At 41.6% G+C, this 26,034-nt stretch overlaps 1 protein-coding gene across 3 annotated transcripts in view; it reads right to left on the bottom strand.

Annotated features, from left to right (window-relative positions):
- The window catches only part of znf462 (zinc finger protein 462), a 45,401-nt gene extending 19,656 nt beyond the window's left edge, over positions 1 to 25,745 (bottom strand). The window contains exons 1-3 of one of the 3 annotated variants that reach the window (XM_034123090.1): positions 25,291 to 25,745; positions 6,036 to 6,277; positions 610 to 5,837 (exon numbers count right to left, since the gene is read on the bottom strand). In XM_034123090.1, the coding sequence (XP_033978981.1) occupies positions 610 to 5,837; positions 6,036 to 6,237 (5,430 nt within the window). In that variant the 5' untranslated portion in view covers positions 6,238 to 6,277; positions 25,291 to 25,745. Of the gene's footprint in view, positions 1 to 609; positions 5,838 to 6,035; positions 6,278 to 20,209; positions 20,283 to 20,825; positions 20,882 to 25,290 lie in introns of those variants that run through there. The other 2 variants (XM_034123092.1, XM_034123091.1) reach the window with 2 other exon arrangements.
- Between the last annotated feature and the right edge of the window lie 289 nt (positions 25,746 to 26,034).

The following is a 26,034-nucleotide window of genomic DNA, read 5'->3' on the forward strand; positions in this document are numbered from 1 at the left end:
TAGCGCAGTAACAAATTAGCGAGAGCCCTCGGCTAACTTGTACACAATTATCTCATTAGCTTGAGAATAGATAGCACAATCAGCGATAAATGGTAGTGATCTCACCGGCTGACGTGCAGGAGCGTCCGCTCTTTACCGGTCCGGAGCTCCTGGGGTCCGAGCGGTGAACACCGCGGTCCCCTCCCTTGGGAGGGCGGACAGCTCGTCGCAGCCTTTGGAGGGCGAGCGTTTCTAGCCCGCAGCTCCGATCGAGACGATCGCAAGGCTACAGGCGATGAGCTAGAATTTTCAATAAGCTAGCTTGGCTTCTACTCATAAAGTAGTAACCTGCGCAGCGAGAAGATGAAAAAGAACTGAACTCGTTGACAACACCGGAACTTATACCTTCCGGGGTCATACGAGGTCACACGTGACTTTGTTGATATAAATATTCGACCTACGCATGCGCGAGACAGAAGATATCCAGTGCTAAAGCACCGCCTCTGGCGGTCAGTAAGTATGAAATAGAACATAAGAGATGCATGCCTCAGATATTATTGATAAAGATTCAATTATGCTGGTTTTATTCTTTATTTACAAGCTTTAAGGCAGACATGTATCTATGCTTACCTTCTCAGGTTTGGTCTCGGGTTCTGTTGCTTTCTGTTTGCTGAGCAGCTGCCTCCTCCTCTCCTGCCTCATGGCCCTTTTCTGAAACTCCTCATTGTGGTTCAATAGATGTTTAGCCAGATTTGGGAGAGTCAGGAACTTCAGCTCACAGTGAGAACACTTGTACAACTCAGAGTCCTCGTCCCCGGGACCTGGCGACACCACAAAGTCCCTCTTCAAGTCATTGCTGTGGTGGTCGCTGTAGTGCATAGAGAGCAGCTCGCCTGTACTAAAGGACAACCGGAAGCATTTCAAACACTTGAATGGCAACCAATCCACCTCTCCGTCCTGCTCGGGTTCAGGTTGAACTTCCAGCACTTCCTTTTCTTCTTCTGCCATTTCACTGACAGCAACCTTCTCGGGTTCTTTGGCATAGATAACGGTAAAGTAGCGACCAAGCTTGCTGGCGTGCTGCTTCTTGGGGAAGACACCTGGGTGGCGTTTAATGTAGTGAGAGACTATGCTCTTCCTGCTGAAGGCCTGAAAGGGGCAAAGAGAACACTTTCGTCTCTCCACAGCCAAACGCAAGTCTTCACTCATTTCTGTGTTTTCCGCTTCTGGCGGCGGGGCTGCTATCACTTTGATAGGCGTTTCAGTCAAAGTCTTGGAAGCAGCCAGACAATGGGTATAATAGGCATCAATATCGTGCCGCTTCTGGTAATGTGCTGCCAGACCTTTGCGTATAGGGTTTGTGTATGGGCACAGAGCACATTTAAAGACATTGTTTTTACCCTCTGGCTGTGCGCGGACGTTGTTGTGCTTGATACGGTAGTGCCGAGCGATGCCTTTCCTGGTGGAGCAGAAGTATTTGCAGAGCTGACACTTGAACATAGCATGTTTCTCTGTCTTATTGACGGGTAACTGGGAGAGGGCAAGGTCCAACTTACCGCCCTCCTGGACTTGTGCTGCACTTGATATATTACCACCACTGCATTCCGCTACTGGCTCTCTTTCTTTACCGGGAGTGAAATATGTCATAGAAGCAGAAAATATTTCAGAGGCAGACTGATTGTGATATTTCTCATAGTGGATTTTGAGTTTCTCCAGTGTCCCATGAGTGTACGTGCACATTTTGCATCTGTATGCCCCGTAGCCTTGCCTTTGAGTTTTGCACTTATCATCTCCCTCATTTACGTCAGGGATTTCCTCGATATCGTCTGCAAAGTCTTCCGCAGTGACTTTCACTAATGGGTGTCTCTTTTGATAGTGAGTTAGAACACCGTGGATTCTGGAGTTAACATACGGACAGTGACGACATTTATACACAGAGCTGGGGTTGATGTCGGCCTCCTGTGCAAAATCTGCAGCCTTTACTTTCATGCCTGGGTGCTTCTTCCCATAGTGAGTGAGGAGGCCATGGAGACTGTTGTACTCGGATAGACATACAGTGCACTGGTACGTATTGTTAGAGAGGGAAAGACGTGGGTGGGGAGGATGTGGGCTTTCTTGAGGTGTGGTGACAATGACCAGCGCACCATCATCTTCAACAGGTTGGCATTCGAAAGACATTTGTTCTTTGACAACCTGCTGGTTTATATTTTCAGCTGAGCCATTTCCTTTGATAATATCCAAAAGCACAGATTCATCTCCTTTAATGGCCCAAGGGTGGACTGCCTGATAGTGACTAGTGATGTCCCATATTGTACAGGCCTCAAAGGCACAGTCTCTGCATTTGTAATGTTTAGTTTCCATATTGCCCCCTTGTTGGGTGGTCTCCGGACCAGCCCACAGCTTGCTGGCCATGTAAGTGTAATCCACATTGTGCTCAGGATGGCGTCTTTGGTAGTGGAGCAGCAGACCCTGGGGTTCAGCGTGGGAGTAGATGCACCACTCACAGTGGTAGCCAGCCTCTAGGACGTCATCTTGGTAAGCCCAGTGTAAAATGGTCATAGCTGTGGCTTTAACAGTGGGGTGCTCTTTCTTCAGATGTTTCTTCAGGGCATAGATGTAGGGGGATGTGTAGGTACAGTGTCTGCACTTCAGTGAGCGCAGTAACGTAGTGTTTTCCGGGTCCGGAGGGGCTGGGATCAATGCAGAGGAGACTGAACTCGACTGAACCATCTGTGCACGCTCACGCTGACTCCGGACAACTGCAGTGTGACGACGCACAAGGTCAGCGTTGGCCTTGGTCTCTTTATGCTTCTTCTGGTAATGGATTAGCACTCCTTTTACAGTGCGGTTGCCATAATCACAGTGCTGACAAAAGAACAGCTCGTCCTCACCTTTCTCACCACTTCCTGGTTTCGGGCTCGTGTTGTTAGACCCATCATGACCGTTGTTTTGAAACTGCTTTAAAAACTGTTTGGGAGCCGCAATTTGAAGTTCATCCATTAATTTCATCAAACCAGGGGTTGGGGCGCCATGTTTGATATATTTTGCCGTCACTTTGACTTCAGGGTGTCTCTTTTGATAGTGGACCAGCACACCAACAACAGATCTGTTACTGTACACACAGTGTTTACAGTAGTACATCTCTTCATCCGAACCATACGGCGCTGTGCTCTGTTGTTTTGGAGGCGTTGCCATGCTTATATTATGTGAAGAGTTTGCAACAGACTGCGATTGATCCACCGTGATGACCTTCATGGTTTTCTGTATACGGAAATAAGAAGCCTTTTGCTCTGGGTGTTTCTTCTGATAGTGGACCAAAACAGAGTGCATGTTGGGGCTAGCAAAAGAACACACATCGCAATCATAGACAACAACATTACCACCAATAGATTCTTTAAGGTCTGCCTCGGCATTAGGTTCAGGGGTCTTGGGGGCGGTTTTCGGCACTGGACTGGAGGACGACCTTGGGGTTGACGTGGCTGAGTTCAAAATCTTGGGGCCCGAGTTTAATATTTCCCTCAGGGTTTGAGATTCACCCGTTTTTGGGGACTGCTCCACTACATAGCTAGAGAAGATCATAGCATTGTTTATTTTCACTGTAGGGTGCATTCTTTGGTAGTGGGGCATTAGGCTCCTGACATTGGGGCTTGTGTACGAACAAAAGCGGCACATGTATACCAGATTTGGTTGGTTGAAGTTGAGCACATTGCTTGCTTCAGGGTGGTGTTCCATGTAGTGTTCATGCAGATCGTTGTAATTTGTGTATTCGATGTAGCACTCTAAGCAGCGGAAGACTGCACTCTGGTCCTCTGAGTCCAGGATGTACTTAAAGCTGAACTTGATGTAAGGGTGCATCCTCTGGTAGTGGGTGCTGACGCTACGAGCTGATTTGTTGTGGTAATCACAGTGTTTACAGTAGAATCGTGCTATTCCTACTTCCTCTGGATAATCAGCGTTCTCTTGGATAGCACTGTCGCTGGGGTCAGCAGAGATGTTTTCACTATCATCCGATAGAGTCATTGATATAGGAATGTTTCTAGGTTTTGACTTAGGGTTGCTTTTTCTTTTTCCTATTCTGCCTCCTTCTTGAGAAGTCATTGATTCTCTTGCATTAAGCTGTTGTGTGTTATAAGTGAAGACAGGGTTTTTATTGTCAAGGTTTCCACTGTCTGCCTCAGCACCGGCTTGATTTTCTCCCGCGTCTTCATCATCCATGTCATCTAAGTTTATGATCATGTCCTGTTGGCTTTGGCTTATCTTACTTTGAAGGTTACTGGCAATTTCATCAATTCTAGTTCTCTTCTTAACTGAGGACAAATCCAAAGGCAAGTCGTTAATGGACTTTCTGGCTCTTTTCCCTGTTACTAAGGGCTTTTTGGTGGCAAGTCCTAAAATGGAGGTCTGAGTTTTTTGTAGAAAGATTGGAGAAGCGTCCACATCAGAGTCCTGCTGGTCAGTCAGCTGGCTTTCAAAGGCAGAGGGATCTAGGTCATCACAGTAGGAATGCTTATGCTGCTGGTGAACCCTCAGACCTTTCAGAGTGGTGGTGGAGAAGCTGCAGAGCGTGCAGCGATGAGGATTCTGCTGGTCGTTCGGTGTGCTGGTTAACTTTTTTCCATTGACTTTGGAACTAACGCTACCCCCATTAACTGGCTCTGCAGCAGTGTCATTGTGAGAATCTGGACTATCTCTCGTTAGGTCCATGGTGTCTACATCTGAGGAAATGTGGCTCTGTTTGTGCGTGCCTAGTTTGAGAGGGCTGGTGCAAATGAATGGGCATTCATCACATTTATACACTGTGGTTTTACCAGAAAGATGAATGTTTTCAATGTGGCGGGAGATGCTCCGCCTGTGCATGGTGAGGAAGGAGCAGAAGGGGCACTGAAATCGGTTCATGTACTTTCTAAAGGGTATTCCTTTAGTCTCCAGTAATTTATTATCCTCATCAGTTAAAAGCTGCTTTGCATCTGCTGACAGGGTCCCGGTATAGCTGGGATCATCCATATCACCTAACTCTTCTTCATCATCATCATCCTCTAAGCTGCTGTGAGAGTCCTCCTCATTGACAGCGTCGGCGTCCATATCTACGATACTTTTGGAGACATCAGATGAAGAGAACCTCTTGGACAAAATAGAGGAACCTGTGCTGTTGGGTGCTACTGCATTCATCTGTGTGTAATGAAAGGATGAGATCTCTTGGACTGTTTTCTCCAAGGTGTTTTCTGATGTTTCTTCTCCTGGCTCTTTCTTTTCACCAACATCAGTGGAAGTTATCTTTAATCTAGTCTGGCTTTGGGAAGCGGAGGGAGAATCTGGTTTGGGTGAGCTTGCACTGGCCTCCCTTTCCAGCTCTGCAATGCTGGAAACTATCTTGACCTTGTCACTGTGTTCCTTCACCACATGATCAGTCCAGCTGTCCTTCTGGTCAGTCTGATATTCGCACCATTCACAGGCAAATGTTCCCTTCATAAGTCCACCGGCTGAGTCAGATTCCTCTCCGGTCTCAGTGTATTCTGAAAGATCTCCAGCACTCTCTGCGGGAACCTTATTATGATACATGAGTTGGTGTTTCATTATCCTTGCTTTGCGTGGAGACTTGTATGTGCAATACTGACAGGAGTACACTTTTGATTGGTCGTTTTGCATTATGACGGTGTAGCCGGGCTGCTTAGCTCTCTGCGACGAGATACTTGCATCTGAGTCTTCCTCCGCAACATTATGCACCTTCTTGCTGTGGTTTCTTAATAATGACTTGGATCTGAAGTAACGGACACAGAACTTGCACTGGTAAAATGGCGTGTGGTTTTCAGCTGTCTGCTTCTGTGGTGTTTGGTTGGAATTGTCAGTAGAGTTGGGGCCTGAAAAAAGATGAGAAAGTGTGTGAGATTTCTGCTCTAATTTAAAATGTCAGTTTTTTTAAGATAATAAAACCAGCAATAACTCATAAATAATATGCTCCTCAATGAAATATAAAACCATCCTCGTATGCAGAGTTATTTGTTTCCTAATCCTCAGCAAATTAATCTGTAACATCTGATTCAATGTAGTTGACATACTCATTCCAGCTTTAGGAGGCGCATAATCCTTTTCATCCTTGTCCTCATATTCCGCCTCCTCTTCATCCTCGTCTTTCAGAGAGCCAGACCCATCTGCATCTGCAGGCTGCAGGAAAACGGTGTGCACGTCCTGAATGTGGGTCTTCAGGTCCTCGTATGACTCTGCACGGAAGTCACAGCCGTCACACTGCAACATCTCCATCACTGAAACCTGGGAGCACTCCCTGGAAAATCAGGGAAACCTGCAAAGAAAAAGAAATAGAGAGAAATCATGAGGGCGTGCAGCATTACATGAGTTTAAACAAGAATACAAATAATTCATAAGAATCAAGGTAAAATACCACAGGAGCCATTTAGAGTTCAAGTAAGTCAAATAGTATTTCCTACAGAAACGAGACCCATATGTAGGCTGCAGAGCAATTTCAAAACAGGAGAAATATCATTCTGTAATATACCAATATTCAGTTTAATGAACATGCCCTTCCATAAACATGAGCTTGGTGATAATCCAGCATGATTACTGATGGAATTCCTGCTGTGAACAAAGAATAATCAAGTGAAGGATGGATGACACACGTTTCACAGAACCATTAAGACCATGGCCAGACAAATATATGATTGCTTTGAAATGCATTATGATTATGTTTTCAAAAGCCAGCCTTTTCAAGTTGTATTTGCAAGAATTTGCTACAAAATATAACATGTTGTTGGAAATATGGCCCCTCAAGTAAACAGGTGACTGTGATTGCAATTATAACTATTCAGACATAACATTTGTATTTCCTTATGATTGATTTGTTGTTGAATAATGCATAGGACAAATTAAAATGGCACATTTTTACTTCTAATAAAACTAAATCAATAGTCAAGTATGTCACTGAAATGTGGTACTGCAAAAAATTATATTCTCAAAAATGTAATAAAGAAGGCATATTTGTTCATTTATTTAAAACTGCAACAAATAACCACTGTCTCATTATGAAAACAAAGCCACACTGAGATACTCACAAATCTTTATAACAAAATCATATTTTCCCTAAAACAATGCTGTCGAGAAACTCTGATCGAGATCCTCATTAACATGACGAAGAGGAGAATTCAGCAGATGCTGATGTTACTCAGAATACTAAGAAGGTCCCATGTTTTAGCATGGCATCAATCTAAGAACAATGGAGGGACTGAAGAGGGATTATGGGTTGATTTGTCCCATTTTTATTACCTTGGGATAAGCAACAGCTGGAGAGCAGCCTCACAGCTCAGTATTTAGAGCAGACTATTCCATCAGATTGTATCAACTGCTCTGAAATAAGATTGAATGAATCAACGGAGAGATGAAGGCTTATGTCTCTGGGCTGCAGTTTGGACTTGGCCAGAGAAATGTAGTTCACAGCTATTTCATCATCGCTGGCCATTTTATCTTGAAAAAATATAAAATCACTAAATTGAACATGTAACTCACACTGGTTATAAGATGGGCACCTAAAGGGCACCCTTTTGGTTCTTGAATAAAAACCTAATTAACATAACTATCACATTTTAAACATTTCTGGAAGCATATGTTTAGATAAAAGCTGGTAACTGGTACATGCCATTATAAAAAAAAAAATCAAAGCTATTGTATTGGAAATATTTCCCCAAATAACACATGAGTTTAAGTCTAAAATGCAGGAAGGTAGATTATAATTAAATATTATTATTATATTAAAGTTATTCCAATGCTTATTATGCTTGTTGTATGTCTCAGATTTAAAAAGTCATCAAAAGTTATCAATAATTTAGTGCCGGTATCAATCGTTATTCAGCTTAAAGAAAGTAAAAAGATGGATGCTGAATATCTGTGAATTGGTACCTCTCAGAGTCTATACAATAACAGTTATTCTAACAAGCTGACATTCATAATAAGGCTCCCATTCATATTCAAGCTGCTCATATCCAAGGCCCATTCACAAAGACACAACTAACTCAACTTGATTTCCCCGCTGTGGGACTCATAAAGGACTTCTGATTCTGAACATGGAGGATCTGTAATGGTATGAGTATGGCAACAGTTTGCAGAGTATGTAGAAGGACATCTTTCATTAAATAAAGTCAAATGTAACTTAGTAGTGAAAATCATAAAACACTGACTGCACTATCCAAACTAAACACACATGTCTAAGCTCTATATCTTTATAACAAGTATTCATTTGTGTATTCTATTAGGCAAAGAAATAAATATTTTGCATGTATTCAAAGAGGATTAATACTCCACTGTGCGAGCATGACCTTCACATCACAGAGACGCCATGATTCGTGTCTGTGATCAATAAATACAATGTTACCAGCATCACCTCTACTTATCTTCTTATATTCTTCTTAGGAGGCTTTAGAGTGAGATTGGCATTCATATATCAACACTATGCGCTTTCCTTTAGGGCATTGTGAATTATAGAAAACACTTTTATTTTATTCAGCCAGATGCTGTATTTTGTAGAGCCAGGGCAGGAAATATATATATTTGTTTCTATAATTATTGCTCGATATTATGTAAAAAATATACAATAAATTCTTTAATTTTAAGTCAATAGGCAGGTCAACAAAGCATGCAACTAAGTAGAAGGTAGTGAAATATACCATGCAATGAGCCTCTTGTTTCACTTTGGTCCTAGATTTTCTTTAAAGATTAACTTAAAATGCTGTGTTTTTCTCAAGGACGAAGAATGCATGGAACAAATACATTTTTTAGGGGGGGGGGATTTCGGACCCTTTCGGAAAGTCTGCCCACTCTTTTAAGGTAAAAATAAAACATTTTACATTGACAGAGTTGTAATATTCGATATAAAACCCAACGAGACAAGTTACGAATTATTATTTTTTTTTTTAATTGTCTAACGAAATCAGCTTTGATTTGAACAGAGGTATAATGAAGTGTAGCTTTAATACCAGGATCAAATTCAGTTCGCTGAGCTGGACACTCGAAACAATGACATTTCAAGTGAGATCAGGCCAGAGACAGTTGGGAATCCCGCCCTGCTTCCCACACCCAACTGGCCAGAGAGTGGAGAGCTCCATGTGAGCCGGCCGAGCTGCCAGTATGTCCCTGAGCAACCAGGGGATCCATTGTTGCTCGGGGTCAGGTTACAGCCTCACCACGGGGCCCCACCCTGCTCTCTTGGCAGTTCACTGCTGTTTTGAACAAAGTTGCCTCCTAATGCCAGGTTCCTTGACATGGATATCAAGAGAATCCTTTCTGGGAGAAGGGAAGAGGAATGCCCGGGGAGAAAAAAAAAAGCCTCCTACACAACCACCATCTGCCTTAGCTGTGTCTTTTCAGCCAGACAGTCCCCGTGCCACACCAAGTTAATGGGTGAGATTGTGTAACTGCTTTCATCTTGTCAGCTGAGGCTCGAACAGGCAGAGACTGAGCTGCTCAGATCCTCCTCTGAGCCGAGCTTCAAGGGCAGCCATTTTAGGAGCTGACTATGTGCGCTTAGGTGTTCAGCCAGCACACAACATGGACCCACAGATCTGATCCTCTTCCTCAAAGGCAGGCCGCCTGACACTGGAGAGCTGCTGACAGAAATCTATCTGCCAGATGCACGGGGCTGTACCCAAGCGCTCTGCCCACACAGCTCAGCAGAAAACATCTCACACTCTCGCCAGCCTGAATTCGCCCGGTCATTTCATTTCACTGGGACATTATCTCTCACATGAAGGGATTTCCAGTGAAATGCTGCAATCCCCGCTCCAAAGAAAGACAGATTAGGTCAGAGCAAGCACCGACACTGTGGAGAGAAACTGCAAGCTATGTTCCACGAGGGGGTCTAAAAATGTGAGGCATGTCTCAACTTCTTTATCTCGGAGCTGAAACCCTGAGGAGAAGGGGGCAGAGAGACGCAGAAGGGGAGCCTGAAGGGGAAGGGTGGGAGGAAAAGGAAGGCAGCGAGAGAGCCTGACAGAGCAACCTGGAATACCTTCAGTAGAATTCAACTGAGCACAAAGCCATCAGACTGGGCTCCCCAGATTCCAAAGTCTACCGACATTTGTTAATCACCAACCGGTCTCTCTGCATCAGTGAACTCTGCCAGCAGTCACACCCTCCACTCAAACTGGCTGACAGCAGCTGCTCTATCTGAAAGAGGGCCTTTGAATAAGCCAGCATTAAGCTGATTAGGAGTACAGAGGTTTTGTCCTTAACTGTTGGTGAGCGCTACCATCTCATGCCGGCAGAGAGATAAAATATGCCATATATTATTATTATCATTATATGTTGAGCATCCTGGCTCCAGATAATTCATCTGGCAGCAAGACGGGATGTGCCTCTTGTCAACCTGTACACCCTCAATAATTAATGACCCATTGATTAAAAATGACAGCCTACTTCTTAAACGAAAAATACAGAGGCAATAACAGAAGATAGCCAGAGCCATGGACATCGATTTTTTCTGAAGAGATGAGATGACATCAGAGAAAAATCAATACATTTTTACTTTCAAGAAAGTTATTAAAATAGAGAGAGAAGGAAGAGTAAAGGTAAATGCATAAAGCTTCATATTCTGAAGTTTTTCCACAACATGTGTTCAGCAGAGGAAGATCTCATAGTGATAAAGAGAACATGTTACGTCACAGTGACAGAGAGAATTTGGCCTCTTGCTCAAACAGGAGATAGAGAGCTGATGATCGTCAAGGCTACTCCCTTCCTCGGATGTCACCAGCCCAGGAGAACTTAACACACTGATCTGATAGTGTGGTTAACAGTTCATCTACAAATAACATGAATATACGAGAAACTACGAATTGAAACAGCACCTGTCATACACAAGTCTAAACGTTGCAGGATGTTTGCAAGGATATTGTAATAGTCCGTATTTGAACAGGTGTTCAGCTGTCCACCTGCTCTGTATAGACAGATGTAAAGCTATAGGAGAAAACGTTTAAAGTACCACAATGTCTCATAGATAAGCAATGTCATGATAAATCTGAAAAGAAAAAAAAATACACTGTATATTAGAAGTCGATAAAGTCCCCTTGACATCACCCTTTGGTCTTTGGACCACAGCTTCGAAGGCTCCAGTTTGGCATTTTGGCCAAAGCCATCTTGTTTTTTCTTTTTAACTACAATTGACAACAGAGGGTGAAGCCGAATACAACCGAAGGCTGAACAAGATATTTTAGGCAAACCAAAATGTTACAATGAACTTTCATGAACTGAACATACACTAAAAAGGTTAAAGTTGTCAGATGAAAACAAAGACAGCACCCAGCGTGCATGGTAGCAACCCGTCACCAGAAAGCCACAGCTTGAACACCTCTATCAACTATTTTACTCTAAATGGGACCATTATTTACAAAATGAACATCATGTTGTATTGAAAAAGACTTGAGTCTAGCCGTTGCGACCATAAACTCATTATAAACAAATCTATGAGTCAAAAACTAATTAGAAGGGATAATATTTTCTCATAGACTTCTATAAATTTGGATTTTGCAACCAGAAGAGTGGCCACCGGCTGGACTTTGGAAGGAATGCAGGTTTGAATCTCATGCATTTTTCGGTATTTGATCAGGACACTGAGGACAGTAGTAGATTTTTGCATGAATTCAGCTTTTGCAACCCTTTTACTTGATTATTTAAGCATATATGTGTTGTGGTTACACAAGACATAAATTGCAATGTGCACACTGCCTATCTGTGTAAATACGTTTCTATGACAATCTCATCAATGCCAAAATCAGTGCCTCTCCCTTTTCTCAGTATTCCCCACAGTTACAATGTTCACCTGCCATTTGAGCACATTATTCCACATAAAAGCACTTTCTGCCATGAAATGTGCCAACTTGTGACAGGATGCTGCAATAGAAGAATCCATTCAAGGGTAAAATACATCCGATAAAAAAAAAAGAATATGACAAAGAACATTTAAATGCATAATGCATAAGTTTTACAATAACAAAAACTAGCTCTTAAAGAGCTTAGAGCATAAGGGAGTGCAATTGTATAAAAAATGATGGAACGAAATAGCTTAAAATTAAAGAGGTAAAATACCAGCAAAGAAAGGTTTTTACTGTGAAGGAGAGACACGTCACGTACACTAAAGTTGGACAGCAGGAAGCACATTATTTATTTTCAATGAATTGGTGATTTTGTCTTTCGGTTTACTATTAAATAGTCACATTTCAGAGGATGCCTCTTGAATATAGAGCTTTTTTCTGTTTGACGTCATATTAAACTAAATATCTTTCGGCTTTGAACTGACAATACAACTGCAGATATATTAACAACAGAGAATAATTGATAGATGCAGCCCTAATTGTAATTTGAGGCACTCCAATTGCACATTAAAGGTAGGGTAGGTAAGTTTGAGAAACCGGCTCGAGATACACTTTTTGTTATATTCCATGGAATGCTCTTAACATCCCGATAGCAATGAATATCTTAAGTGCTTTGACAAAAAATCCATAAAAAAATGTCATCTGTGGAAGCCGTAGTACTGTAAAAAGCACGACCAATCATTTTAGCCGGCCCGGCTAAAATAACTGGATGGCCTACCTGCCTGTCAGCCTTCCATCTGTGCACAAACTTATCTCGTGCCCTCATTGGTCATGTGCGCGTTCGTGTGTGTTGGAGGAGGGACTCTGTAAGGAAGTGGCAGATTTTCTCCGGTTGTGTTTTCAAATTCTAGCGATCTCGAGCCGGTTTCTCAAACTTACCTACCCTACCTTTAACATGGGTGATGTTAAAAGCGCTAGTGCAAAGTGAGCCTATCCCTTAATATCAAATTGACAAAGCACCTTCAATGGATCACCTACTGAGACGTTGTCTTCCAACAGTGTGCAGGCCTCCCAGTGCTCTACGTTGTTGTCACACTTTCTGTTGTGAGTTTAATGAACATATAACAGCACAACCTGCTTTTCCTGAATGTGCAATAACAAAAAGCCTTTGTGACTCTGAATCTACGCAGTGTTCCTTTGCACAATGTCGCAATATCATATTGATATATTCTGTCAAATTAATGTTATTAATAAAGATAAATCAATGTTTTACCATTACATCAATTTCAGATCAGAAATCCTTTATCTGTCCCGCAACGGGAAATGTACATGACTACAACAGCAGATAGTGTAGATAAGTGAGGGGGGGGGGGGGGGAATTGCTAAGTATGAACAAAAACAAAATAGCAGATATATATACATATATCAAATATGTTTTCTATTCAAAATGAATCACAGTTGACTATAAATTATTTGTGGCCGTACACCATTTTTAAAAGTTCTATAAATGCCATTTACTGGTTTTTGTTCTTCCTCTATTTGGTGACAAAGTAAATATAAATAGTGAAGGAAGTTTATCAAATCTTTGCATTGCTATTTATGCATTTACATCACATACTACTAAAAAACTTCTTGGCTGTTTTTGACAATACCTGTCTATAACAGTCTGACAGCCTTTCAGTTGCTTCATATCTAAAGGCTCAAAACCTTGTTGCGATATCTGCTGATGCAAGTATGGGCCAAGCCAAGCAGCAGCAAGAAATATTTCTTTTGGCACCAAACCTTTAATCTTTCCCTTTATCAGATACAACTGAGAGACTTTGAAACCAGAAAAAGTAAAGAAAGGCTTTTGTTTCAGATTCAAATATTCTTCTTACCCACCGACACCTGGTCACTGCATCATTAGGTGTGAGGTTTAGAGAGATGATTAGAGCCTGTCCATGACATCATTAAAAACTGTGCTGCCATTATTAGTTTCTCGGGTTTTACTATTTATAAGTAGTGTTTGAGTAAAGTTAATTTTTTTTTTTTTTATTATATAAACTACTGACAAAATGTCTCTGTGTTGGAATTCAACACATGCTGGAATGGAATGGCCGCCTTACATGTAGAGATTGAGGTTTAAGAAACATTTGGAATGATCTCTTAATTTGTTCCAGAGCTATATTACGGTTACAAAGTCATTTGCTGACAATAGTAATTTTGCAGAAAAGTTAACAAATGGGTATTATTCAAATCGTTTTTATGCATGAAACAAATTCTGATTAATTTCCTCATAAACTGAAATAGTAACTGAATATTTATGGGTTTGATACTGCAATTTGAAGATATCACCTATGGCTCCAGAAAGTTGTGATTGACATTTTGTATAATACTTTGTGACATTAAAGACCAACACTTAAAATATAATGGAGATAATAATAACCAGATGTATCAATGTCAAAGCTACAGACCACACTTCAGATTTTTGTGTATTTTTTGTGAAATGCTCATTATCCAAATCCAGCAATTTCAACATGCTGGAGGTCTGTTCAAAAAGCACAGAAGAGCAGCTAATCTCAAAAGCCAAAATGATTTTTTTGGCAAATAAAGTACATTAAAATAAATAGAATATGAAATAACGTTCTTTCCGGCATTAACTGATACACTTCTGACATAATGTTTAGGCTTATTCCTGTTGTTTTATATACAGTAAGCAGACACAGGGCTGCTATAGACGCTCTATACAGGATAGGTCAACAGGAAGCATAATTAACGTTTGGACTGTCGGCTTACATGCAACCATATGTGTCCCTATATTCTCTCGGCCAGGCTCGCACAACATTCATAATAGAGGGCAAATACACACACATGCATACAGTAAACCAGTAGCATCACCACCTTGCACCACACGTACACATTCAGGATTGAATTACAGCATCAACTTGTCTTGGATTATTCCTGAAGGTCTCAAATTAAAGCCATTAATATGTCCCATAATGATTTACTACTTCATAATTTATTCATTAAAAGGTTAATTTTTTGGGGACTTCTACCTTTATTTGAAGCAAGGGGGAAAGGACACAGAGTGTTGTATGATGATTGTAAAGGCCCCTGAGAGAGAAGTATGATTTATGATGTTTGGCTTCATGAAATTAATAAAATTTACTTGCCTTGACAAGCTTTGGAAGTGATTTTGGTTCACATTAGGTCTGATACTGTAAAAATGCAAGCCAGCCAGAATAACAGTGTCTGGTTAGCAGCGATTCTTTGGCCTGCGCAGAGCTCACACTCTCGTTGGTTCACAGTGGGCTTTTATCTGTCAACACTGTAGCAGATAACAACACTGGTTCAAAAGAGAAAAGCTGGTCCGACCTGAATGACCTTCATATTCCAATACTGTGCTGCTGCCTAATCCCTGCACTGAAGAATAACATATTGACAGAAACAACCAGGACTATTATTGTGCTAGCAAGCATATAAAGTGGAAACATTGTAGGTAAGTGCTGTTGTTTTGCTCAACGTGTTCTATGTGATAGGATTCCTGCTACAAGAAGAGTTTACTGGAAACCAAAACTCAAACCATGAAGAAAGGGGAAGCCAATTTGGTAGAAGAGGGGTGCAACACATCTCTATACACAGATAACAGCATATTAATATGGAGGTAACAGGCTTTTTTAGTTTTTTAAAAGCCAAAAATAATAATGTGTAAAGTGGCTGAATGTGAAACAATTCAGTTGTATGTTGTCTCTTAACTTCTAATAGTACAAAACAATAGTGATGTAAAGTAAGCTAAATAAATAAAGTAAGAAGTTCAGCAAATCTGGAAATTCAACACCCATCTGACTTTATCTACCAGTGTTAGCTATCCCTTTAGCCTACCTTGATTCATGTATGTAAATAAAAACCTGTAATGATAATCCTCTCTAATCCAATAGAGTTGATCCTTGGAATGAATTGATAACACCACAATGTAACCACCTGAATGTGAGAGACAGATTTGTGGTTACTGTAGTCTTGATGAGCATATCTGTTTCATTACTACAGCCTCTCAGTGATAAGACCAACAGAGAGCTGGACAGTGACCTCACTCCTCTCTGCCTGTGATCAGAGCAGACAGCTTCCTTAAATGATGTGATCACATGGTGCTGCTTATTTCAGAAAGTCTGAATACACAGAGATGAGACATCGATCCCACCTGGCCGATCAATGCGGCAGGCCTTTTGAGAGGAGATGTGAGGAATCAATAATGTTCGGTATAAACGTTTTGTCATAACATTCATCAAACATCTGCTGGAATGGAATGAAAGAGAGGGGAATGGCATGAAATACAACAGAGAAAAAGCAGAATAGAGCAAGAAATACAACAGTAATGCCATCCCAAAGGTCCCTGTATCGTGTTGGCATGCATACTAATAAACGAATAATAATGTTTTAGTTTGTATTATCAATGAGCTGAAGAAAAATGGCAGATTGAAACATTAAGCTTAACCAGGTAGATATCCGGATTCTTCATACTAAGACAATTCAAAATCAACCAAGCGTGAATGCGCTAAAGGTCTCAAACATTACTGAGAGTCGCCAAAAACATCAACATTGTCATAACATAGTGTCAGCCACATGACTAAAAACACTGGAGTTAATCTGTCTACAGATTTGTTTTAGGAAGCATATGGCATAAAAAAAAAGTAGGTCAACCATTAACCAGACAACACAGCCTTGACCAGAAACATTCTTCTAGCTCTCCATCTTAAATCCATCTCAAATGTTGGATGTAAAGCAAAATACCCCACCATTAATGCTCTTGAATTTAACATATTGCTCAGTTTAACACTCACTCACTGCTACAGCCTGATGTGGTCTGATATGACCAGTAGCTTACGGTGGCTAATGTGAGCTAATGTTAGCTAGAGGTCTAGCCATTACTGTATGTAGGACTGCATCTTTTGACTGCATTGGCAACTGCCTCATTATCTTATTATTTTATTATTATCTTAATGTTTTTATCAAATTGAATATCACAATTTGTTTTAAAGGATTTTTAAATATGTATTTTTCTTTTCTTATTTGGCAACAACAATAACATATCCTCTTTTATATTAATGTTTTAAACTATTCTGTCCCCCATGGCCCAAACAACACAGAGTTTTGGTTGTATTATCGGCTAGCACCATGGGTTACAGTAGGCATGGTTTGACCTGCTCTGGATTCACCAACGCTCTATTTTTAGGGATTAAGATCAAAACCTTCTACCTCGGTTTCGCTAGATCACAAGTTCCATTTCCTGTCGTGGGAATAAACCACAAGCTTGCAAAATTAACATTTGGTGTTTGGTAAGAAGCAGTCCTACCACTCAGCTCAGAAGTTTTAGGAACACATGAGACTCTTGGTGAGTTCATGTTGAGGGTAGACTGCTATACTGTCCTTCAGTTATTTTTAGCTTGTTTTGGGCCGCTTGGTAGTTTTTCCTTTAGAGCTTCCTCTTTATGACCATCCATCATCGCTGGATGACCTGGTCTAGATAAGGTCCTGATAGTGCCATAATTCCTCTTAGACTTTTCTTCAAGTTTGTCCTTCTTATGTTCCAAGAAAAGATAAAGGGTATTCAATCAAACTTTATGTCTGAGTCTTTCAAAGTAACTCCCAAAGTTCTGCTGGCTTCTTGCTGTCAAAGCTTGTCTCTATCCATTTTAACATTTACAGAAAATCATGTTTAGAATCAGTTCACTCAAAATAAGCTTGAAACACTTGAATACAACTAACTGAATCTCAACACAAAAACGACCTGGAGTAAGTGAGGTATGTGCATATTTACACACTGGGACTACAAACAGTAGACTTGTGTGTTTAACATTATTCTACTGGTTAGTTTAACTCAATGAATGAGGGGAGAAATGTTTTGGTGGTCATTCAAACAAAATAACTGCTCAGTTTTCTCGTATTGTCCTGGAGGACAGGTAAATACAGGTGCAGAGCCTTTGACACATGCTGCATACAGTGAGCTCTGCTGATCTGTCTGCAGCCTGACCTTCACTGGTGTCACATTCAGAGGGCGTAAACAAGAAGCACATCACCATTTCAGGCCGTGGCCACCCTTAAGGATTCAATGTAAATGAAAGATCATAGGCTCACTATTAATCCTAATATGATGACCGTGTAGCTAGTCGAATGGAACAAAATAAGGCATATTACTGCCCTTGAAATGGGTTTCCTTATCTAGATCATGCTTCAATCATGACTCAACATCAAAGTTAATGCATCAAACGGAGGATTTTGATCGTTGGACCTCAAAGTATTATTTTACTGAGGCCTTCAAGCAAGAACTCACATCAAAAAGAGAGACAGAGAAGCAAAAAGAGATAGTGAGGAATGCCATTAGTATGGCTCCCAGTTGCAACACTATGCTAATCCCACGTAGAGATGATACTTTTCTATTTTATGTCTGGATCTATACTGCAAGGTCAGGCTGTGCATGTGTCAGCCTGTCCCTGTCTGACAGATGGTTACCTGACATCACCCACAAAGTCAGACAGCCTTTAATACTTAATATCGCTGCACTCTCTCTCTCCTCTTTATATTCAGTCTCTGCAAACCAAGACGCCTCCTTTCTCAATCAACGACATCCAACTTGCAAGTTTGTTTCCCTCTAAAGCTGCACCCATAAATAAAGAGAAAGGACAGAAGCTGGCCATCTTGGTACAAGTAACCTTGCTCCAAGGGTAGCCTTTGTGTTTAGCAGATTGTTCCTCGTGAAAAGAGGACTGCTGCTACACAGAGCACTCAGTAGTAACATTTGCCCTCTTTTGCAGAGAAGATAATGACCAGGCAGATTAGGAGGAGTCTCGCAATAATGGCTATCTTCTGTATGTGATTCTGTCTTCAGGTTGTCATGGTGAAAACTCACCTTAAAAAAAGGAAATGATTCTCCATTCAAAATGAAGCGCTTAGAGTATTTTTACATCTCCTGCATTTACCTTTAATCATGAGCCTTCAGATATATTTATGTGACCTTCAAGCCTGAAATGTTCACAAAGCAACAACAACAGACGGCTGCCATGCCATCTTAAGCCTGCTGGGTGTGAGGGTTAGATAATGAAAACCTTTACATAGTCACCTTCTTCATTCCTGTTAACAAACCCAAAAATGAATATTTTCAATGAACTGAAAAAGCTCTTAATGAAAAAATACAGTTCTTATGAGAAGTCAGAAATCTAGTAGTGTAGTGGGGATAAGAGGTGGAAGCAAGCAGACGTGCACGCTTTGAGTTCCTCTGGAAGCTCAACCTTCTTTTAGTACAGTCACCTCCCTTGGCTCTCTCTCTCTCGTCTCTCTTCCTTTCTCTCTCGGGGCTGACAGAATTATCTTCTGCATCAGAGCTGAGGCTGGGCCAATGCTTCACACAGAGGACTCCATTTCACGCAGCCAGCCCCACTGTGGCCAAGGAGACACTGCCAATCACACTGGAGTATCAGTGGCATGGCCGTCCACCATTTTGTGCTCCTCAAGGTCTTCGACTGTCCTGCTCAGCTGAGTGGAGCTGCCTCTGCTGGCTCTGCTATCTCGTTACACAGATGGAAGTGTTTAGCTTTAAGAGCACAGACCTGAGCGAGCAGCTTCCTCTGCTGACTGTCATGGCAGTCAGCAAAAGCAGAAGTGAGATGTGTGGGTTATTATGTTCGCTGCAAAAGATGGCCACCTAGAGTGCGGCTCTGCTGTTCTTCACAAGCTGAACACAGAGAGAGATCTGAGGATTGTGCTTCTAAATACGGAGCTTTCAAAAGCCCTGTCTTACATAGCCTTCAGTAAGTTCTGCAGATAACATCAAATACAGGTGACCCAACATGTTCTACAGTAAACATGTTGTAGTGCTTCCATGAGATCCTTTTTCCCTAGACTGAGAATCATAAAAGACTAGACTTAGAGCAACATGATTAAATATTCCATCCAAAAATGATTAAGTTCACCATTTAATTAATAGCCTTAGGCATGATTATTTTTACAATGTTATATTGAAAGGAATAGGTAGATATATTTGGTTTTTCTCAAGAGGTATTTTCCCTCGAGCTCAGAGAGAAGAATTCTCAGAAATGAAGTACTGTACACAAGTAGGCTATGTTTAAAAATATGTTTAGCTACTCCACATAGAGCACATACTGTACATGTTTGCAGTCAGACATACAGTATGAGGCTGTAACATGCTAAATTCAGATGTATTTAGGCAGACACAGACGGGTTAAGAAAACAATGCTGAAGAGGCGGGCAAGTGAAGGATGTCCAAGGACAGATCTTGGAGAGAAATCAGGAAGTGTTTTCCCACAAAGACAATCACCCCAGGAAACCTTACATTCCACAATGCCTGGTAGTCCATCTCTCATAGGAAACCATTTCCTGACGTACAGTAAATCAATCTGCTGCTGTCTCAAATAAAATCTGTAACAACTTACCAAACATGTAAAAAACTGGAAACACAGACTAGTCAGCTCTCAAACCAAACTCAAATCCAGTCACATACTGTATACTAGTTGTATGTTGTGACGATGCAATGACCATGAGCAAAACCGTCTTCCACCTTCTAACCTCATCTCAATCAAAGGTCTAAAACATTGATTTCATTCTTTTTTTCTATTAAAAAGCCTTCAGCAGTATCCAATTCCACCAATTCACCCAAAAATAAAAAGATAACAAGAAAAAGCTGAGGTGCACTGAAGGGTTTCTTGTAAGTGGTGCTCAGTGGACAACTGCCAGAAAACACTGCAATGCTGACTTCCTGACAAGGCAGTTACTACAGTTACAGGGAGTGGGTGAGGTTACAAGCTAGTCAGGATGGAGTATTTCAGAGTGACCAAAAGGGGACACAGGAAGCAATATAAAATAGTAGTAACAAAGTCAAACTGAAGGTAAACTGAGACTGGTTTGCTAGCACAAATACACTTGTTTTTTTTAACCTAGTGGTAAGTTTTATCTACAAAGAAGAAGTGAGGTTCCTCTCCAGGTTCAGCAAACCAGCAGCTCAACAAGTTTGAGAAGGGAAAGATGAGAGACCCATCAATATTAACTTACCACTGAGACCTCCTTTCCGAGCTCTTAAATATTTAATCGTCCTTGGACAGCTCTGTTGCTTCGTAGGCCGAGCCAGTGTGGATCCCTTCTACAAGACCACTCCTGTTCCTACTCAATGAAGGCCTTGTCTGGTGGCACCACACTGCCCAAGGAACGGGCGTCTCCAAAGAATTCAGGATTTTTTCCCCCCACCACAGGCAGCTTGAATCTGACAGAGTTGGTTCACTGTCTCTTATAAGAGAAGGACATAAATCCTGAATTTTTGCCAGGAAACCTAAGTATGTTGGTAGACGGCTTAATTTATCTCAGCGTACAAACTGTCCCATCTGCTTGGACACATTATAGCTGAAGACTAGTAGACACAACTATGAGCTATACTGAGCTACAAGCATGTTTTTCCAGGAGGGGAAAGGTAGCTTGATGTCTTGATGGAAAGCAGATAGGAGGAACCAGTTCTGCAGCAGTGTAACGTGGCAACTGACAACAGAAACTGGAATGACACCTCTTAGCAAGCCACTTCCTTGTTCCATTTAAACCCAGACGTGGTGTTGCTATTCCAAATAGACTTCTACCAGTTACACATCATTGACTTATTCAAACAACCAGGCAGTTTTTTTACTTTAATCTAAAACAACAAGCAGAATCAAAGTAAGAAAGGTAAGCATAATGCAAGAGAACCTAGTGAGGTTTTTGCTGTGCTGTAATGACTACAGTGTTTTGGATCTGGGGCCAGAGTGTTCCAGCACACTAACAAGTGTAGCAGAAGGGCCTGGCTGCATCTCATGAGCCATGCATCATGTCAAGAAAGCACTCACTGGAGCATTTCAATTTGCTTTTGTGCGTCTCTCCGGCCTTCTTCACTGCCCCAGGTGGAGAAGAATGGAGGAGTGCATCACCCAATGTGAGTGAGTGAATGGGGGAGAAGGAGGGGAGTGTGTGTGCGCGCGAGGGACACAGAAAAGTATAAGAGTGAGTGATGAGCTTCACAAGCACTTCCTTCCAGCATTCAAACCATCACAGAAGTCTCTCTTGTTTAATCCTCTGTCCTCTATGTCGAGCTTTTTAAAGCGTAATCCTGAAATACCTTGCAAAAATCCAGTTATGTAATTTTTACATATAATTTTTTTTCTGAAAGTATCTACCGTAGTTCAGTTCTGCCCTGTCACCTTTAAGCTGAACTGCAGTAAAAATGTCAATGAAATATCTTATGCAGAGTTCAAATTCAACAAGTTTCGGTTGAATAGCCTTTGTAGCTAACATGGCAATAATATTTAGTCAGTTACAAATCTCCACCATGAAGATACAATTTGATACAGAGGTCGATATCAAAATATGACAGTATCTTATAGCTTGTTGCATAATACAATCATATCCTTTAATCAAATCCCATATATTATGAATGGAGTAGGCTTAAAGAAACAGCAACTTTGGAAATATGAAGCACGAGTAAACACTAAAGTTTAAGAAACTATCCAGTATTTCTCTTCTGGCAAACCAAGCCCCATGTTAGTTTAAATTCATTACAAAATAAATGCTTTAAAAGATATCATGTTAGCAGAATATTAACAAAAATACTTAAGATTTTAAATCTAATTAAGGAGGGCTATAATGTATGATTCTTTTCTCATTTAATCTTTGTCTCAATTTTCTGGAGCCTAAGGCCACATTACATTTTAATGTCTTGTTTAATCTGATTAAAGATATTCGATTTAGTAATATAATAAATGACAAAGGAAAGCAATGGTATACAATTATATCGGTTAACAAGTACTTTAAACAGAGAAAATATGCAAATACTGGATCAAATAATCGACTAATTATTCCAACTTTGCATTTAGACACAGGCCCTCCAGATCCCCTTGATTGGGTAAAAATGCAGGAGTCACCTTAGGGCCCTGTGCTTTTCATTTCTTAAATTAATTTAGGGGAGTGTATTGCTAGACACATTTGTAATTAATTACCACAAAGTAATTGCCACAAAGACAACCTGGGGACATCAGGAGCCTCTGAGAGCCTGGGGCCCGGTGCAGTTGTCTACTTTGCCATGTTAGTTATCCAGCCTTGGTTTACTACAACACTTCTGCTACAAAGGCAAACAGCCCTGACCTCCGTGACCTTAGCTAGTGAGTTAAACTAGCACACAGATTAGCGCCTATAGTGTAGCAAGAATAGGCTTCACAATGAGGAAGAATGTATTACAGGCTTGTGAAAGTTACTTCATGAAACTTGAAGAGACAGCAGACAGTGTCAGTATCCCAGAGACAATCAAAGAAACATCACAATCAAAAATCCCTGGGCTCATTTGCAGAACATCCACCATCCACCCAGACTATATCCATTGCACCCGTCTGTGACACAAATGTGTCGACGGCAGCAGATTCCTGTCCGGCCGTCCTCTATCGGCTCCTCCTTGAGAACCTGTTTGCCCTGCCATGCCAGGGAGAAGGAGCATCGCCTCCATTTTGATTGCTCTTCTCAGCCTGAGCATTGTCGCAGCACAGTGTGTCAACCCCACAGTCTCCTTGTCAGCAAGATTTCACACAGTGGCCAGGGGAACTGCAGAGCGTAGCACAGACACACACACACACACACACACACACACATACACACACATGCACACACCACAGTAACAACCACAGCAACACACTTCAGCTTGCAAACACACCTCCACTCTGCTGACAGGCTGGTCAACACACACCTTTAGGTTAGAACGTGTGAAAAGTAATCTACAGAGGATATGGAAAGCATTACGATAGAGGGCTTGTAAACAGATGACCATTCGTCCAAATTACTTTTAAAGTATTTTTAACACAAAAAAACGAGACAAACGCAGAAGTAAGACCTCACCCAAAAAACTGAAGGGTCCAAAAGTGTAAATAAGAAGTCTAAAAATTATCAACACTTAGCAATGATCAACACTTACGCCATTACAGTTTGTAGACAAAAGCAGCTGAACATTTATTCACCAAAAACACATTTAAAACTAAAAACAAGAATCATCTTGAGAACTTCCTTTCAGAATCCGCAGCCAATACTTAACTCTATCTCACACAGAAGAAAGAGTGTGTGTGCTGACACCACTTTGTTGAACATTAACTACCTGCATGGCCAAAATACTGCATTATTCAGTATTAAAATTCCTATCTCATACAAGTGTCCCCTCAGCCATCACAATCACAAACATATACTGCCCAGAAATATCATTTGCAAAACTCTCAAAAACTAAATGAACCCAAACATTGACACACCAAATATTTTGAAATCTAGCAAAAAATGAAAACAGCAAGTTCATGGAGTTAACCTTGAAAGCCCCACGAAACCCTCACTTTTCAGAGTTCTTCTGCTTCCTGTAGCACACTCAACTTCCGAGCTGAAAAAGCAGAAAAATAAGCAGAAGAAGAGGAAGAAGGAGGAGAAGGAGAAGAAGAGGTTGTGGCCGATCATTTATGAACACAACCTTTGTTCTGGCGTGAAGGATCCTGCCTGTCTGACTCCAGGCTCTCCTTGGAGACTCATCTGCTTTCCTCCATTTTATGGTGAAGCCCTACTAGTATGACATACCTGACAGCAAAGAGGCATCCAAACAGTGCAGGGGACAAGCGGGTTACAGTGTAGCAATAAGAGCAGAGACAAATACTTAGAATTCAAATATTACAAAAGCCACCATTTCACCACCATCAACAGATATCTAGCTCCAACCCTGTGGAGAACCAAAATCGCCACCAGATAAGGTTTCTTTTTATAAATTGAGAGGAGCAGAGGAAGGGGGGGGGGGGAAGAGCACATATAGCTTCCTCACACTGGACATGGCTTTCATAGAGTGTGTGTGTGTGTGTGTGTGTGTGTGTGTGTGCGTGTGTGTGTGAGTGTGTGTGAGAGAGACTGGACCAGCGGCTATGCCAGCTCCTCTGCTCTGTGTCGCTAATGGAGGCTGGTTGGGAGAGGAGAGCAATCCGGTGCAATGGCTTCTCCATGAAGCTAACGCGCAACAACACGCACGGCCGGAGAGGGGACGCACAGCCGGGGCCAATAATTCCCCTGACCAGACATGTCAGAATAACAAAACACTCCGGTGCTGCTGAAACACGCAGGCGACACTCTTTACACCGCCGCGTCCATTTCCTTGTGTCACTTTGACAACACGCCGAAAGGCGACATAGCGAGGAAGCGGTAGGTTGGTTAGGATATAAACTGGGAAGCGAGAAGACCCACTTGACTTTGGCTGCATGGGTGCCAGCCGGAGCGCCCACCCGACTAAAATCTCTCCCCGGCTTCCTCTCACAAGTCGGCTGGACTAAAAGGAGAAAAGGTGGTGGAGGAAGGCGATCAGCTCTTTCCAGGTCATTCACGAGGCGCTTTCCAAATTATATCCCATGATCTACCATACCGACGTTCTCGCAGACCTTGAAAGCCCAGCCGAAATCTTGGCGAAACTGGAAATATAGTGCAAGAGGAAAAAACTCACTGGTACAATCTTCTCCTCAAGCGATCCTCCCAAAAGTTGTCCTCGTATTTCATGCGTGCGCCCGGTCGGTCTAATGGATGATCGCCATCTTTCCTGCTTCTCCTTTGCTGCAGCTGCAGATGACCTGAGATCCGTCTGTCTCTGAATAATGAGCAACCACACAGACAAGGAAGACAATCTGCAAAGCAGGCTACACAAAGAAGTTTGGGAGACTAGCAAGCACCAGAGGGTGCACAAGAGTTTACGATGAGACGAGGGAGCATCAGCAGGGTGGACAACGTCAATGTCTGAGATCCTCATCCTTCATCTAGACTGAAGTCAGATAGCCTGCAAAGCCTTATCAGCGGCTGAGACCACCACCAGATACATGCGGGCTCCCACTATTTTATGTAGGCTTTCCATACTGTGTCTGCCACGTCATGGGGTTATCTGCAGTTCACTTTGGTGGTGATGATGCTGCTATTCCTCAATTATACACACAGACAAGATATAAAAAAGGAAAAATAATAGATGGATAGATGTGATGATTCACACTTGATACACATTATAACAAATAAATAAATCAGAATATACAAAAAAAACACCAGTCCCATTAAACACTGTCCCCATCCAATTATCATAATAAAACACCCCAAAGGTTAATCATCATTATTCAAATACATCACAAACAATACAAATGTTTTAATTAATTCTGCCCCTCATTCATGGAGAAAATATGGCCGATGTGTTGCAGTGTGTTGTCAT

The sequence above is a fragment of the Trematomus bernacchii genome, unplaced genomic scaffold (genome assembly GCF_902827165.1).
Source record: "Trematomus bernacchii unplaced genomic scaffold, fTreBer1.1, whole genome shotgun sequence".
Lineage (NCBI taxonomy): Eukaryota > Metazoa > Chordata > Actinopteri > Perciformes > Nototheniidae > Trematomus > Trematomus bernacchii.